Genomic DNA, 17347 nt, shown 5'->3' with positions numbered 1-17347 from the left:
TGTTTGTGATGATGACAGTGGTGTACCCTTGTTTTGCAACCCAAAAACAAAGCGAGATGGAGTGGTAGAAGATGTATGGTTAGTCGTTGTTAGTGCTGATAACATAAGACCAATCGTCAAAGGCTGAAATATTGGTTTTGTGATAAAGGGTCTTTGGTCTAGACGACTGAGAACCGAGACATGAGGTCTTTGGGATGTCATTGGGGTGCATGCCGATGTAGTTGGTCTTAGTTGTCCAATAATATTGTTAGTGACAACAACTGGTGGAAGCGATCAGTCAGTTCTGATGCAGTATTACAGAGCTTTTTGTTGGGGACGGCAGAGAACAAAAGAGACGATCACCTATGGTTCTGGCGTCATATCTGAGTGACGGGTTAATCTTTTGTTGCCGGGGAAACCAAAACATCATGTCACATCAGTAAGTTGCCTGGGGCTGAAGAAGTCGAACTGAGGTACGTTTTGTAGTATTAGACTAAAACACAGCTTGTATTTGTCCGCCATGAAGGACCATTATCCTCGCGAGAATTTTTGTGTGCGATGTAATAAGGATGTTTCGTAACCGAAGAACCAAAGACGACGAAGGCCTTTCCTCAACCATTTTTGTGTGCGCCCATTCCCATTACTCCATTACATCCCCGCCGTGACTCCAAGTGATTTTTGTGTTGCCCATGTACCGTGGAAAAAAGAAAAAGACAACAACAAAGGTTCTCTCGCTGAGAAGCTTTCGACCTTGACGAAATAAGAATGCTTGCTTGCTGGTGCGACGAAGACGGTGATGAAGTGATACAGTGTATGTGTACAAGAGCCTCCCGATTACGGCCTATGCGGCCTCCCTTGAAATGAGACAAGCTCTGGTGCTCGACCCGCGACCCAAGAAAAGAACAGCCGGAGCTGACTTAACGGCGGACGGTGGATGGCCAATGATGATCCCGGAAGCTGACGGGGCTTGGAGGAGGAGGAGCTGGCACCGAGTAGTCGTGCTCTTGGATGGTGTGACTGGGTGTTGACGGCTGGGTGTTCTTGCTGAAGGAAGCATTGACAGTCGCGAAAAGATCTTGCGAGGTCATGACGCCGAGGTTCGGGCGAGGAACCGAGATGGGGGTAGGCTGTGCGATTTGGGAAGGCATTGTGAAAGAAGTCTGACCGGAGTTAGCCAAGTGATCTGTGTGAGGGAAGCAGTCAAGGTGAAGCTTACGCTACGCTCGAGTTTTGTACTTGTAGAAGTCTTGAATATGTAGACGGTGTCTGGGAAGATATGTCTCGAGAACGGGGAGGTGATGGAGCCCGAGCCGGGTTTTAATAACTGAACAAGTCGAGGATAGACGAAAAGTCGAGACGAGTCTAGTGTGGCCTGTGTTTGATGGCGGTAGTCTGGTCCGAGATTGTCGAGTTGGGCGAGATTCGTGGCTTGTTTTATGATGATTGTAGTACGGAGAGTCCGACAAGCAAACGATGTGGTCTTTCCGAGTGGTCGGTGCCGTGAACGGGGAGAGGGGGGAAGTTCGAAGGGAGAAAGTTGAGACCAACAAATTCTTTTATGGTCCAGTTCGGGTCCGGCCAGAGAAGGGTGTGGAACTTGCCGTTGGGGAAAGAGATGGCAGGTTTGATGGAGGGAAGGAGAGACGGGAACGGTCAGGTAGGGCAGTGGGGACTGGACTGACTGGGAACTGGGATCTGGGGGAAAGCAAATCTGGGGAAGGACGGGAGGTTCAAAGGTACTTGTAAGTCACCAGAAACATTTTGGCACTCTGACATCCGAAATGTGTCTTATCTCTTATTAGCTGGGGCGGCATGAATGGCCGCAATAAGAAAGGTTCTTCAACGGCAAAGGGACGAAACGGACCGTCCAAGAGACGTGCACGGGAGTAGACATGGAGGAAAAAGCAAACCGTGCTTGTCCACCTTGATACGGGCCTTTTCGGGCACTTTGAGCACTCCTCCCTGCGGAAATATGTCCATGAATGGCACCAGCATATACATAGAAGTCGGTTTCCATATGTATCGCTGATGGTGGCATGCACAAGGTGAATACATGGTGCTTGACCGATGGACGATGAGATCGATAGCGAGCTCAGCAGCAGGCTGAAAGGAATGCTGATGCTGGCCGCAGTGACATGTCCAACTGAAGGAAGTGTACAATTTACGGTACCTGCGACATTGCGGCATCGGGAAAGGGATGTCGACACTCAGTCACCGACCGACCAGGCCGTCCCTGGTTGAGCTCATCATGGTCCGATTCATCTTGAATTCTGACAGCACGGTCCCGGTCCCGGGGCAGGACCCAGACAAGCACAGACTCACCAGAACAGCTGCGTAACGGAAGCTTCGGTAGAAACACTCGCTCACTGATCATCAGAGGCGCAAAAAAGACGAGACGGCAATCTGAATCGGACAGTTGGCACCACAGCTGGGGGAACACGGCGGGACCTGGTTGGCATTGGTTGATCGTTGGAGTCGCGCAAACGCATCAGTCGTGGATTTGCAGCTCATGAATGACATGTTAGACCAGACGGGAAAGATAAACAGGATGAAGTGTGGACTGGGCAGTGGCCGTGCGACTGGATGCGAAAGAGAAGTTGGCCAGTCGCAGTCAGTCGTGCATCTGGCAGCAGCATTCAGCGCGACAGGACGGGCCGGGGTTGGGGTTGGGGCTAGACTCGGGCTGTTGTCCGAAGTTGGGGGGTCCCCCGTGGGGCTCCCACGTTTCCACTTTTCGTGCATCATTTTAGGGGGCCTGGCCCGCTGTTAGGCAGGTACGTACAGTGGCTCACCTACATAGTAAACTCTTTTGTGGGGTGCAGCCAACTCTAACCTGAACAACAACTTCACCTCAACGACACACAAGACTCTCCCGTCAGCTCTTTGATGACACTTGTGCCCTCACACGGCTCAACACGCCCAAACTCCAAGGTCGCACAGTCATCAGAAAAAGCAGAGATCTATCTGCCATTGGATCCGTCCTTCAGAGACCAGTCTCACGTCGCAATGGCTACCTTCGGAACCCAGTTTTCTTTCCATGAGAGATTTGGTGTCACGGCGCCGTCCACCTATGGCTCCCTACCCCGGCGTTTTCCAATCCGAGTCCTGACCAACATTACCGGGAATAGTCCCGATCAATGCCAATGATAGGAATTTTGGCCCCGAGTTTGGCACGAGCGGCGCTGTATAAGCATCGGTTACTTCTTGCGAGGGCGGCAAAACAACCATAGCCTGCCAGCCATGGTCGCAGCCATAGTCCACCATGCCTTTATCGCATTGTTAACAATCCTTCCCACACCGCCAGGGCAATGCTGGATGCTTCCATGTCTGTGTTGTCACTGCCAGTCTCGCAGTGTCTATACGCCCTGGGAGACTGTATAGGCACTATTCCGTATTGCCGTCCAACAAGGTGGCCGTCCAATTCAGGATATTGTCTTCCGCTGCTTGCCTCTCCAAATGTTTGCGACAACGGACGGGTCAAGTGCAAACCCTTCCGTATAGCCAAGTGGCTGTAAGAGTGCTTAATGGAGAAACAAATATCGGGACACCCTTTAACCTCAACACCACCATCCTCCCTTTACCCACCGTCACCGGTGTTTGACCATGTCTCTATTTTAGCTCTGATCCGTGGCTGATTCCGTTTCAAGAAACCTTCTGGAACTCGGATCTTCGCCTATAGTGGTGTCAAGGTAGAGGTAACCTCATCAGTGCCATCAAACCACACCTCAAGGTACCCTTTTCCCTGGAAGCCATGCGACTTTTCCACGGAAGGGCTCCTGCAGCTGTTACGCCTAACAACCTACTGTAACCCCCATACTAACACTAGTTCGGCTGTCGGGGCTCCTTTCCGGCACCCTACCGTTCATTTCCCCCCTTTTCCTTATATTACCCCGGATTTTCCGCTGACCTGGGATGGACGCCAAGCAATTTGGAACCATGTCGAAACGAGGTTATTTTATTTCTGCACTATGCTACGTGCCCGTATCTGATGTCTTGCGCAAGGAGACGTCATATCAAACCCTGGACTACACGTGTTGACGGGACCGACGGCCAAGCACCTTTTCCAGGTTGGCAGGGCAAGCAAATAATGCCCCGACTATCATCTTGTCAGAGCAGCCTGCCTTGCCGCCGCGCCTGTTTGCGCTCAAGATCCGGCGCCAGTTTCAACTTGCGGTGTGCAGAGGCTCTACGTAAGACGGAGATCTAAAGATGATCAGGTACTCGACAGAAAACGAGATCTCGATCTTTGCCGGCCAGACGTCAGCAGAGCGTCGAACTACCGGTTGTCTCTTATAGTTGCCAAGTGGTATGACTATCCATTACAGGCTTCTCAGGCTCTGTGTACATCAACATTTTGCCCAAAATTACTCGGACGTTGCTCATCATTAACTCCAGCTTGTCCAGGTACACTTCATCTTCGGAAGGTTTGACGGAAGCAGAAATTTTACAGGGAATTTGACGGCAAACAGTTGTGGTCGTGGTGACAGCCAAAGCCCATTTAGGCAGTCCGGATTTTATACCTTTGTCCAAACTGCCTCATTGGATCTTTTCTTGGACACCAAACATACAACATCTCCAAATCGGCATATCGTGTCAACCTAGCTCAAGCAATCATGACTCACCCACAGCTCCTCCAAGAAAGAATAACGGCCAATACAGCACACTTTACCAACCGACATATACTCGTACGCCCTTTCTTGTCACACGTTCCATTCGTATATCACCGTCACGCAAAATCTTCGCCGCGTGTGCCGAGCCCGTAACCCCATGGGCCATGATTGCCATCATCCGCCCACCAGTGCGGATGGTTACTAACCCACGGGCCAGCTGCACGAGAAACCGTCTCTTACATCTCTCTAGCTATCACGACAAGTACAAGCAAGTACCTCTCAAACGCGCGTAACCGCTGTTCCTCTCTTTTCCGCGCCTTTGTGCCCTTGACCTCTCATTTTGGCGCGATGCGGTGCGATACGGAGCGGCTGGTGCGGTTGGTGCTAGGTATATCCCTCGGCTGGCGCAAAGCTCCAGTCCAATATCAATGTCCGGAACAGCTCCCCGCGCAAGAGGGAGTCTCAGATCGACCTGAATGTGAACAAACAATCGAACAGCACTATAAAAGATTCTAGTCAACAGCATTCCAAAACATTTGCGGTTCGGTTTCTTCCGCTTCGGTCATCAGTGCTCAGACAATCAGCTGAACCTGGCAGGCAGGCAAGCTCAAACCAAGTTTGGCTGTACTGGCGGTTGTTTCACTTCTACCCTTTTGCTAGGTGAAACTCACCGGCGTCGGGGGACACTCACCGGGGTACACTCACTCACCGTGGTACACTTACCGGGGAACACTCACCGGGGTACATTCACCGGGGTTCACAAATTCTGAAATCAGACGTCGGGGCATCGAGGAGGACAGGAAGAAACAGCCGCACAGGCATGGTTAAAAGCAGGGGGGCTTGACCTTGACCGCGAACATGGCCTAACCATGAACTTCACCTTGAGCTTCACCTTGATTTATCTGACCAAACGTGGAAAACATCCAACATGTGAAGAGTGATGTGAGTTTGCGTGGTAAGGTAACGTTACTGGGGCCTCAGCGCGATATCCTAGGCAAGTGAAAAAAAAAGGTTTTTTTTTAAGAAAGTATCGATTCTGTTGCATATGTGTAAAGAGCTTGTGCAGTTCACGAAGGACGTGCAACTGCTTATGGTGGGATTTCTGCGCTTGAAAAGAATATACAACCACCCAAAAGACTCGGCCGTATCGTGAACTTCATCTAAACACGCAACAATTCCCATGATATCGCGTTTCAGAAGTGGAATTACACCCTCCCTATTTGAAGATGTGCAATGGTTGACAGAAAAGAGCCTTCTCAGAGCCGCACTTTATACTTCAACAACAACATGGAACACCATCGTCACCGAACGAAGAAGGTTCGTGATAACATGCTTCAGACAAGGTGGTGAAATTTCCGCAGTCTAATGCTGTCCAGTTACCTAAACCAACCAACCATTCACATCTAGACACTCCTCTCGTCCATGCCCTTCCTTAATCGGCTTTGAACTATACAAGACCTAACGCCCTACCCAAGCGGTTGAGGATATTGAGAGATCTTGCATGAGGTACCACTCCTAACTACTCGTCGGGACTAGAAGCGTCTCTTGGCGAGGGTCGGGGAGCAATTACCCTAAATTTCATTGAAAGATAGGTACGCCTCCTCGGCGTGCATGATTACTGTAAATACGCAGTCGCGAATCAAGGTCTGTTGCATCGTACCTAACATTCCCGACCCTCGTTTTCGGCGAGGGGGGTGGACGAGTTTAATCCAGACGAGTAAACACAATTGAGTGGGTTGAAGATCACCAATCCGAACGGTCGTTTACGAAAGCGACCTGAGGTTCCTTGAACTCGGTACCTATGCCTGCACGCCTGCACGCACAACTGACGGAGTGGGAGACAAACTGTATGTATGTACATCCGAGATACAGATACAGACTGGATGCAGATACAGCTACAGATGCATACACGGATAGATACAGATATATATACATATGTAGATGTCGATGTTAGCGTAAGTAACGGATGCAGATGCAGCAGTCGCAACAGATGCAATGACAATGATAAATACTAAATCTATATCACAGATACCAGGAAAAGATTGTATTCAGCACGTTCACATGCGACATGCTCGGTCCCATTAACATCACCAAACAACGTCAGACAACGTCAGACAACACCCATTTCAGGCTTTCGGGTTCAGGTTCAGGTTCAGGTGGAGTGACTTTGAGTGTTCAAAAAAATTCCCATTCGCTATACAGATCTGGGGTATATATATGCGATTGCGCTGCGCCCAAGCCACTCGTCAGTTTCCGGTTGATGTCTCTTCACCGGGAACCCTCGCTCGTACATTCCTCATATCCAACCTAAATCGTTCCGTTTTGCCTCGAAGAGAAGTTGCTATTGCGCGGCCCGAAGCAACGTCCATCGTGTCAACACACAACTCTCCTCAGCTAGATCGGCCCGGTTTCCACGACCGGCTCAAGCGAATCGGTCAACTCCTGGGCGGCGGAAGGGGACGAGATGGGGGGACGGGAGCGACGGGGAACGTGACTTGGCTGTATCGGTACTGTCGATCCCCATCCAGCTCGCGCGCGCGCTGAACCGCATGCTTGGGCTGTTCCTGTCGTTCGCTTTCGTTGAATCCCCATCCCCATCCCCATCCAATCCCGTTCTTGTTCCCCCATCTCGAACCCAACGTTCGTTCGCATTTTTTGACCGTCTAGTTCATCTTCATTCGTCTCTCCCACACCCAACTCATGCTCAAAAGACATGCTTATAGCTTGATAGCTTATAGCTTAGCAGCCTCAGCAAGGGTGCCAACCTTGAGCTTGGTGCCGTACTTCTCCAGCACGCTCTTGCCGTGGTACTTCCAGAAGGACTTGGTGGCGTCCTTGCCGGCCATGCGCTTGAGGATCTTGGCGCCGCCGGGGTGGTCGTCGAGGAAGTCTATTTATTTTCGATATCATGGTTAGTCTCGACATCTCTCTTTGTTCATATTTCTCTTGGTTGGATTGTTTGTTGGTCCGTGGTTATGTTGGGTCGCTATTAATGATTGCGCCGAGGGAGAGGGAGTGGGAAGTAAGGGAGGGAGTGAAGGGAGTAGTAGAGGGAGGAGACACAACAGAGAGTGAGGGGATGAGGGAAGAAAGAAGGAAGAAAACATACTGGTGATATCGTAAACACCGTCATCAATAATGATGTACATGGACTTATCGTCCTTGTGCTCGGCCACCTGGCTCTTGGTGAAGGTCTGAGACATCTTGGATAGTTTGGTTTGGTTTGGTTTGTGTAAGGGTAGATCCTTGGTGATTCGACTGTTGACACAACAACGAAGAGTGAAAGATGGGATGAGGAGTAGTCGCGTATATGTAAGCGCGGTAGACGACGGGTAGAAGTGTCAAAGAAGAAGTTGTGGAGAGAGAGAGTTGCGGGGGAAGTTGATGATTGTTAATTGACAGACGCCGAGTGGTGCCGAGTCGTCGCAAGTGTCGCGTGGACGTGGGGAAGCCGATTGTACCTCGGTTCGGCTCACATCGCCCGATGTCGCCGCTAAACTGAAATGGGATGCACGCGGCAGGGGTTCGGCTGGCACTTTCTGAGGTTTGAGGTTTTGTGTGATGGTTTCCCCGCAGACGTCATTCCGACTCCGCGATGAAGTTGAAGGTCTAGAATCGTCGACAGACCGGACCGGCATCGGCAGAGAAGGGACCGAGATATAGAAAGAGGCGTTTTAAGGGAAGGGTTTGATTAACAATATCTTCATAACTAATTCTATTTCCAGACTTCCGCCGTCTTCCCCTGACCAGGACCGAAACGCCATGCAAATGCTATACACATCCGGTACAAGCCAGATGTGAACACGAAAACAGAAGACAACCAGCCACCGATGTATACGGTCAGAACGTGATGCTTAAACCAGTGTCCAGAAAGCAGCCCACATCAAACCCAGAGTCAAAGGCACCTTCAACATGGCCTCGATTCTCTCAGCCGAGCTGGCCTCCTCGCCACAACACTTCCTGTTGTACGTCACATTGTTGACTCTCGCCGCCGCCTCGAACACGCTACCGGGAGGGTCTCCCATATTGTAGTAATCCACGTTGAGTACCTTGGGCGGCCGGCCCCAATCCGACCGACAGTTATTTGCCGCCAATCCCAGACTTCCAAAGCCCTCCGCGCTGTTCGTCACGTTGATCCGACTCAGGTCTGGCACGCTGAGGACGTTTCCGAGCAAGTTAGCCTCCCCGTTCAGGTTGTGATTCATCAGATAAATCCTGTTCTTGGCCTGGTCGGCCGGCAGGTCAGGCGGCCGCTGGACGGTACACGGGAAGTTTTGGTCGACCGGATCGAACGGGGTCTCCCACATCTGGCTGAACTCGTCCAGAAGCCACGGATAGGCTGTCTGGTTGGCCATGTAGTCCATGAACATGACGACGCGCTGACCAGTCAGGATCATGTGCGACAGGGTCGGCCAGTCGTCGAGTGCCATGGGAATAACAGGCGGGGTGAAGACATAGCGGAGAATGCCCGTCTTCTCGATATGGGGGACGTAGAAATCGGGGGTTGAGTAGTTGCCGTTGCCAAGCAAAATGGTTACGACATCATAGGGGTGGGCTACAACCCAGTCCTTGACGGTAGTGAGCCAGTCGGTGATGGGACCGGCATCGAAAAGATCGCAGGTGGTGTGACAGAAGTGCGGCACCGAATCGTTGGCAGTCCACTGAATCTGGGCTTGGAGGAAACGGACGCCATCATTGAGCTGATCGACGACGGGGAACTGTTGGTTCGCAGCAGCGGAATTCGCCCTGACGAAGGGGCTGTTGTGGCAACCGACCTCGGTAATGTTGCTGTACTTGCGGTCGCAGAATTCGGGATAGTTATTGCACGGCCGTGTGTTCGTAGGTACGGGCTTCGGAGATTCTGTGCTCGACGCAGTCGCGTTGGAGGTCGATGTCGAGTCCGATTTGGTGCCCGTCAGGTAGCTCAGCGTTACGCTGGAAGTCTCGGAAGCTGATTCTGAAGTGAGGGAGACATCGGTGCCGTTGTCTGAAACTGAAGCGATGATGGTCGATGCTGTATCCGTAGTCGTTCCAAGCGTGATACGCGTGGTATATGTTTGATATAGGTTTGTTGGTATCGATGAGGTCGTGTGTTCAGCCTTTGTGCCCGTCAACATGGTCACCTCTTGGCCGTTGATTGTTGTTATGGACTGGCCATGGGCTAGGCTAGTGCCCAAGGAAAGCACTCCGAGCAGGCAGCCCAGACGCCTTGTAAGGGAAGTCATGGTGAATAGTGTGTCCACCCAAGCAAGCTGGTCTGAAGAGCTCTAGGGCAAATATCCAAATAATACAAGTTGTACCAGGAATCCCGTCCTAGGAGAGCATCAAATGCCGGACAGGGAGACGGAGAGATGGGTTATGGTTTGGTTGGGGTTAACGAGAGGATAAAAACAGATGACGACTAGAATCAAACAACAAGCTCATCACCTCCAACCTTGAAGCTTGGTTTGATCATTGGTCGGATACGTCTGCCAACTGAATTAACTGGGAGCCAAGTGAAAGTGTCAGAGCGCGTCTGGATGCTTTCGCAGTGGAGGGCGCTTCAAGTTCCGACCCCCTACGACCCCCGTCTGGAAGGAAAAGGCAAGCTTGGCACGGTCCACACGTGGAGCCGCTGAAGCCGGAGCCGAGTGAGCTAAGAAGCACTGCCGCATCACTCCATCAGCGCCCTGGAGCCGACTGGCGGGGCTTGTTCTCAGCAGCTACGACCCTGGCATCAGAGGCTTGGTCATCGTCAGGGTTCTTTGTCAGACTCGAAATCAAGACCTTGGCTCGAGCTTGGATCGAGCTTGGGTTGAGGAAATCGCCAATTGGAAACTCACGATGTCGACCATGGTGTTTTGAAAGATGTCATCTGAACTCGATGCAGTCTTGACAGCTCAAGATGCCTTGGTGGTGCAGCTTGCTTTTTTTTTTTTTTTTTTTGGCATGACGTCGCACATGCACAAGCCTCCTTCACTGCTGACAACGACATCGCTGCCAAGACAAAATACGATCGCCGCTTTCCCATCTTGGGCAGCAACTAAGAGCGCCTCTCAACCCCTCAGGGGGGCCCTCGGACTCCTGAATGAAGGGTATCATCTCCACATGGGGCAATGCTCTAGAACCGACCTGTTTGAAACATCAATAGAGGTGAGCTTTTGGACAATACGATGGAAGCCTGCAATTGTTGACTGGGTTGAATAGGAAGAGTCCCTATTGTGTGTCCAGGCCTTGCAAGGCGGTTGTTGGCGTCTAAGAGACTCTAGGGTCTAGTTATGATGAAGGCGCCTATTAGCCGCGAATAGGAACAGACACTGCAAATGGAGAACTTGAATAAAATTGGCAAGCCCAAACCACAGCCGAATGGAACTCTTCAACGCCGGGGTTTCACGAGAAAGCTCCCCGACGGTCAGGAGTACTTTGGTGGATTCTCTGTCCACTTCGTTTGGGGCAATGGGCTGTGGATTGCCGCTCAAAGACGCGCGCTGATGAACCCTTCCACTCTTTCCTGACCGCCGACGGTGAAAAAGGCACGCGAGCCAATTGCAGCGCCGGGTGCACAGAAACTGGCCGAGCTTCCAAACACACTCCCCTTTCTGGATGCTGACTGATGATAGATCTTCTGTCTCTCGCTCCTTCTTCCTTGACGATTGCCCAGATTTACCAACAGCACAGACCCCCAACCACCCCAACCATTCACTGCCCATTCCCTGCCCAAGGGTTGATTGCGCTGCTCCATCATCCATCAGACGAGGTCCCAATAAACCAATCTGCCAAGCAGTCGGTGGCTGTAGCGATCGCAACCTGAACAAGCCTGCTTTTTGATAACGACATCAACCTCATCTGCTCATCAATCTACCAACCGGTCGATCCCCAGCCTACTATTATCAAATTCCGCGCTCTTTCTCTTACCGTGATCCTCTTCTGCCGCGACTATCGTTGTTTTCCTGCGAAGACCGACCTTCAGACTTTTCGACTTGGTTCTGCAATTCCCGCCGTTGACCGGAGCAAAGCCCCGTCGTCATCACTCTCGCCAACTCTGGACCCCTAGACCTCAAAAGTCCCCTAAACCACAACCTCCACCACCAACACCACCACTCCAGATAAACTTGGGACAACACTCTCTGAAAGGGCCGGCCTCTTCTCCTTAACCGAAGTTTGACGAGAAAGAAGGTGCAACTGCGCACCTAAGGCCATCGTCACTATCCTCCAAATTCTTGGGATCCGAAACAACACCCGTACAGAACAATGGTCCTAAAATCACTACTGAACCTCCGAAAGAGGAACAGCTCGGACGACGACACAAAGGAACGATACAAATCCCAGCCATCAACACGACCAGCAAGCTACGAAAGGACACTTCAAGAAGAGGAAGGGAGTCCCAGTGATGAAGCGATCAAGCGAGCAACGAGGCTACGGCGATTCTTCGCCTATAGCGCATCCTTTGGGTACCTGGTGTCTTGGGTGTTCCTGATACTGGTATGTTAACTCGAGATCACCATCCATTCATGTTACATGTAGCTGACCAGTAGTACAGATTCTCGTTGGCAACACATCCGACAAGGCCGTGCTTCGCAATGTTTACTTCTACAAGCTCGACCTGGCCGACATCATTCCAGCATCGGTACCAAATGCGCAGTTGATCAACAGTATCGCTCAAAGTATAGGACTGCATGACTTTTACCAAGTTGGTCTGTGGAACTTTTGCGAGGGATATCTATCTGAGTTAGTCAACCTTTTCCCCTCCCCTCCTATCCACGGACTTGTCATGCTAACACATCACAGAGGAATCACCTACTGCTCCAAGCCCGAAACGCTCTACTGGTTCAACCCGGTCGAGGTCATTATGAGCGAGCTTCTCTCCGGCGCCACCGTCGCGATCCCCACCGCCATCATCACCATCCTCTCGATCCTGCGCATCACCTCGCAGATCATGTTCGGCGTCTTCCTGGCCGCCTGCGTGCTCAACTTTGTCCTCATCTTTGTCTCGCCCATCCTGCCCGTCAAGTCGCGGTGGTGGTCCCTGCCGCTCTCCATCTTCTCGTTCGCCTCCATGATTCTGGTCCTGGCCGGCTCGATCATCGGCACTGTCATCAGCTTCGCCTTCAAGTACGCGGCCGAAGCGCAGTCGGACCTTAACATCCACGCCGACGTCGGCACGCACATGTTCATCTTCATGTGGATCGCCACGGGCTTCACCATGTGGAGCTTCGCGGTGCACAGCGGCATGGGATGCTGCTGTGCGAGCAAGCGGGATCTGAAGAGCGGGAGGAGGCTGATCAAGCCCGATGGGAGAATCATCCACGCTGGTTAGAGCTCGGAGTGGATGAGTTCACCCGCAGGGTCGGTTGTGAAGGGGAAGGGAATGGATGGGTGGAGTTTTTTGATTTTGACTTTTTACTTGCATGGCGTTGGAGGAAGGTTTGAAAGGTCTGCTTTTTACATGGACGGCATCGTTTCTCAACACCGATTCGTCGATCGGTTGGGATACAACAGGTCAGGCCATGATGGCATTTGCATGCACAGGAGTTCTTGGATATCCCTTTATAAACTTGCCCTTCAAGGGAAGAGGGGACACGACATACAGTTACAATATAGACTGACTGGGAATGGTACCTACGCAACATACATACAACACGAACCTGTATGACACCGCGTGAAGCCACTCAAAGAAAGCGTTTTAGTCAATAGACTTATCAAGTATCACATTACTACACTTTCACATTTCTCTCTCATGGAGAAAAAAAAAAGTAAATAATCCCGTTCCCGTTCTCACTCGCTGCTCGCTCTTCCATTTCGCTTCTTCGCGTATTATACGCCAAGAACTCACCGTCATGGAGACCTCAACCAGCAGAAAGGAAATGAACACCAAATTTAAGCGACCGGGCTCACCAGGTTACCGAGAGACAAGCGGAAATAAGAACTTTCGCGTGCGGCGGTATGACGATGGCCCAAGAATGGGCCGACCGTGCCGTTGTCGGATGTTGGGGGTTCCGAATTCCACAGACAGACGGTACAATCGAGTCACCACTCTCTCTCGGCCCCGACGGACGGACGGCTCGACAGTCGCGAGCTCGTACATTTCACAGTTAATTTGCAATGTCCGGAGCTGCCATCAAACGATGTCCTGAGTGCCAAGTTAGAAGCGTCTAATCTCTGATTCTTTACCCTTCTATTCTCGAAAAGCACTATGCATAGTAAATGACTGAGTGAATCGAACTTTATTTTGAACAGAGGATATTTTTGATTGACTTTATCTATGTCCAATCCTTCAATCTCTATATCCTTCAACTTCTCCTCGATTTCTCTTCACTTCTCTCTTCACTTCTCTCTTCATCTTCTCTCTCCCTCATTTCTTTCTCAAGTGCCTTTGATAGAGCTTGGAAGGATCGGCCTTGTCTAATGTTACTGCTCTCACGGAAGGTGGAACCAGTAAAGAACAACATCATTTGGTATTCTGGTGATAAAGGCCAACACTCCATACCTGATTGCATTCTCTGCACGCGTTAGCACGTAGGTATGTATTTGCGTAGGTTCATGATTAAATGAAGAGGTATGGGGAATATGAACGTGTGAGGGATGACGTTGAGAACTGTGATAGATATCGGCAAAGCATCACTCAGAATGTCAGAGGAAGCACGAGAGAAGGCACAAAAGAGCAAGTTGTAATCATCAATAACCAAGGCATAGATTTCAAGAAGCGTATCTATCCTACTCCGGCCTCTGCAGCAATTTATGCTGTTTCAAGAATTATCTGCCAGTTTTCTTCCTCCACGATTCCCAATCCCAATTCCTCCCTTTTTTTGTGAGTTTTCATGATCTTCATAAGTCATACAAAAAGTTGAGTAGCTAGTCTAGAACTTTCCAAAAACCATCCAGTTCAAGCGCCACAGGATTGACAGAAACAAGTAGGTAGGCCAAGTTCCTCCAAGTAACCAGGAGAAGTGCCATCATTGACAGGTGAAATATTATATCCCGAAGCTGGACTTGACCACCAACCAGTGGGGCCAAGTACTCCGAGGCTTGATAAAAAAAAGTTTGGGTGTTGAGTAATACACGCAAAATACATCTCAAGAAAAAGTTTTCTTTTTCGACTTCACAGGAACACATGCTCGTAAAGAACAAGTGGAGTGAGGGGCCGCAGCATTAACCACAATAGTGGGAAAGCAGATGGGCAGAAGAAAAAGTGTCGAGTAAAGCGACAAGTAAAAGATGTAATGATGAATGAGGTCTGTACCTCGACGCGAACCCGAGGGACCAGCCGGTTGGGCTTGCGCGCAAGGGGACAGAAACCTTGACTTCAACATACTTCAGTCACTTGGGAGAGCTGAGTCGCCTGACACTTTTTCTCGCTGCAGTCGCTATTCAACAACTGAAAGTGAGCGTGATCGGACCGTATTAATCTCTCATCGAATTCCGAGCGACGAGATGGCGAACTAGGCGCAAACATCTGAAAGCTGGAATCGAGACTGGGACGTCGATATGTCTTCTTGGTTGACCGGATTGGGAGTATGGGACGGTGGTGGCAAATTAATGGCACTAATAAGGCCGGGCTGCACACAACACACAAAACGTTCCTACTTGAGTTCCCTTCCAAAAGTCGGAGGATGGAGTCTTCTTCAAATTTCCTCACCCGAGGCAGGGGTGAAGCCACTTAAGCACGGACGACGATGCCGTTGCGGCGAGAGCTGCGCTCAACGTAGTTCTCCTCATCCTCGGAGGAGCAGGAGTCCTCGTAGCCGCAGCGGGAGCCACCGCAGTCGAGACGGACGCGCTCGCCCTTGCGGGTGATGCCGTAGCGCTCGCAGATGCAGCTGGAGCAGTCCGAAGCGGGAGTGGAGTAGCCGGAGAGGGAAGAGCTGGGGCTGGAGCTGTCGGAGCGGTAGCTGACGGAGGAACCGGTGGAGGAGACGGGGGAGGAGCGCATGTCGAAGTCGGTGATGACGTCCTCATCGTACTCGTCGTAGATGCCAGTGGTGGCAAAGCGGCTGGAGAGCTCGTCGATGTTGTAGTCGGCATCGAGGATGTGGCGGGTGGCGTGGGGAGACATGGGCTTGGGAGCCTTGATCTGGGAGACGGAGAGAGGGCGACCCTTGGGGATGTCGAGGGAGAGGGACTCGCGCTTGGAGGACTTGACGGAGTCGCGGGAGTGGCGGGAGGAGCTCTTGGAGGAGGAGGAAGACTTGGGAACGTCGAGGATGTTCAGGGAGCGGCCGGTGGTGGGCTCAACGGTGAACTCCTCGGAGGGGTTGTGGGAGACGTGGTAGCCATCGATGATGTAGTAGTACCAGTAGCGCTGGCCGGGCTGGACAAGAGCGGGCTGGAAGCGGAAGGTGCCCTTCCACGAGCCGGACTTGGAGGAGGTCTTGTCCTTGGAAAGGGGGAGCTGGCCGGCGTAGTTGTCCCAGGAACCAAGAAGATGGACGGTCTTGACGCCAGAAGAAACACGGAGAGAGAACGAAAGCTGAATGGCGGACATGTTGACTGATTAAGGGGTAATGCTGAAAATAAAACTAAAAACGAATCTTGAGAAGAATGTAAATTGGCGCGTAAGACGGCGAGTCGAGCAAGCAAAAACCAGTTAGTGCTTTGGGGGGTATGTGAGTGTGAATTTGGGGGATAGCGAGACCAGCAAGCTACCGTGATTTGAGTTTTTGGTGTATTAGTGAAAGTGAATTAATCGATAGAGCACAGCTCTACGATGGGAAAGGGGAAAGAAAGGGGGGAGGGGGAAAAAACACAACTGGCTTTTGGAAGTTTGAGAACTTGCTGAAGAAAAAAAAAGAAGAAAGAGAAATGGAAAGAGTGGGAGGAAACTGAGCCTTATATCAACATATCATCAAGAGGGGTAAGACGGGTGGTTACCTAAGAATAGGCCCTGGTCCACAACGCCCGGCATGCATCAACAAGAGACCATGGCCGCCTTGTTGGTGACCATGGCTGGTCGGTGATAGAGTGACGGCAGAGAGGGGTTGCTATGATCGAAGCCAGTCGGCTCTGTCGGTGCAATAGCACAAGTGATGGCGCAAGTACCACGCATCTGGCCGTCTCCCACGCGAGGCCAATAACGAGGCCGGGGCCAGGGAGATGCTTCCAGGCGATGTGGGCATCAATCGATATCACGAAGCTGTGAGGTAAGGGTGGTCGAGGGTGTGTCCATGGCGATGGTGCCTGTCACGTTCAAGGTCGTTGAGCTGGGTCCACCAATGCTACTGACCAATGCGACTGCATGATGGGCGGTTAAGCAGGTGAGCACCCAGAATGGATGGCAGAACCGGAGAATTATTGCGTTGACGGTCCTTGACGGTCCTGCAAGGCGTGTTGACGATTGCACTTCCAAAGAAGAAGTTGAAAAGAAGAAGATGCAGTTCTCGATGCAGCCAACCAGGCACCAGATGGTCAAGGCCCCGCACATTCCATCAGGTGTGTGTTAGCGCTTACTAAGCATGTACATGTGAGGCAGGCGTACCCTGTACTCTGTGCCCTTTATATGTAGCCAGTGCATTATGCACTTTATACAATACCTTAAATTCTATAGAATACATTATATATCTGCACGCACTTCTTACTTTTACTCTACCTTACTTATGCCTGTAGCATTAATAATGGTGCCCATATAATAATCAAATATACTTTATTATTCCTTATCGTTTTAATAGTTTTGGTAGTTTGTTTACTTTATTAAGTCGGACCTGCGTGAAATGCGTCCCTAGTAATTTACTTTAGCGCTATCAACGCTATAATTAACTTAATTTAAGTATTATAATTAATATTAT

General features: G+C 51.0%; 5 protein-coding genes across 5 annotated transcripts; 1 reads left to right on the top strand and 4 right to left on the bottom strand.

Annotated features, from left to right (window-relative positions):
- Nucleotides 1–442: 442 nt before the first annotated feature.
- B0H65DRAFT_455937 (uncharacterized protein) lies at nt 443–1218 on the bottom strand. The gene has a single exon (XM_062826263.1). The coding sequence runs from the start codon at nt 1125–1127 to the stop codon at nt 897–899; it is 231 nt and encodes a 76-aa protein (XP_062684088.1). The 5' UTR covers nt 1128–1218; the 3' UTR covers nt 443–896.
- A 6103-nt stretch (nt 1219–7321) lies between these two features.
- B0H65DRAFT_545886 (cytochrome b5-like heme/steroid binding domain-containing protein) lies at nt 7322–7792 on the bottom strand (the record flags this gene model as incomplete). Its single annotated transcript, XM_062829411.1, has 2 exons — nt 7322–7479; nt 7699–7792. The coding sequence occupies 2 exons, from the start codon at nt 7790–7792 to the stop codon at nt 7322–7324; spliced, it is 252 nt and encodes an 83-aa protein (XP_062684087.1).
- Nucleotides 7793–8183: 391 nt separating this feature from the next.
- On the bottom strand, nt 8184–10110 carry B0H65DRAFT_455932 (PLC-like phosphodiesterase). The gene has a single exon (XM_062826262.1). It carries the CDS (start codon nt 9812–9814, stop codon nt 8444–8446), a length of 1371 nt encoding a protein of 456 aa, XP_062684086.1. The 5' UTR covers nt 9815–10110; the 3' UTR covers nt 8184–8443.
- A 1709-nt stretch (nt 10111–11819) lies between these two features.
- B0H65DRAFT_567608 (SUR7/PalI family-domain-containing protein) lies at nt 11820–13145 on the top strand (the record flags this gene model as incomplete). The annotated part of the gene is made up of 2 exons (XM_062830371.1): nt 11820–12050; nt 12109–13145. The coding sequence occupies 2 exons, from the start codon at nt 11820–11822 to the stop codon at nt 12883–12885; spliced, it is 1008 nt and encodes a 335-aa protein (XP_062684085.1). The 3' UTR covers nt 12886–13145.
- Nucleotides 13146–14953: 1808 nt separating this feature from the next.
- Nucleotides 14954–16365, bottom strand: B0H65DRAFT_98951 (uncharacterized protein). Its single transcript, XM_062831662.1, has one exon. It carries the CDS (start codon nt 16048–16050, stop codon nt 15226–15228), a length of 825 nt encoding a protein of 274 aa, XP_062684084.1. The 5' UTR covers nt 16051–16365; the 3' UTR covers nt 14954–15225.
- Between the last annotated feature and the right edge of the window lie 982 nt (nt 16366–17347).

The sequence above is a fragment of the Neurospora tetraspora genome (genome assembly GCF_033439725.1).
Source record: "Neurospora tetraspora strain CBS 560.94 chromosome Unknown B0H65scaffold_2, whole genome shotgun sequence".
Classification (NCBI taxonomy): Eukaryota; Fungi; Ascomycota; class Sordariomycetes; order Sordariales; family Sordariaceae; genus Neurospora; species Neurospora tetraspora.
Note: the sequence above shows the minus strand (reverse complement) of the source record. Positions and strands in the feature narration are given on the sequence as shown.

Coding starts and splice junctions, on each gene's coding strand:
- B0H65DRAFT_455937 (XM_062826263.1), bottom strand. CDS start 1,127: ATGCCTTCCCAAATCGCACAGCCTACCCCCATCTCGGTTCCTCGCCCG.
- B0H65DRAFT_455932 (XM_062826262.1), bottom strand. CDS start 9,814: ATGACTTCCCTTACAAGGCGTCTGGGCTGCCTGCTCGGAGTGCTTTCC.
- B0H65DRAFT_98951 (XM_062831662.1), bottom strand. CDS start 16,050: ATGTCCGCCATTCAGCTTTCGTTCTCTCTCCGTGTTTCTTCTGGCGTC.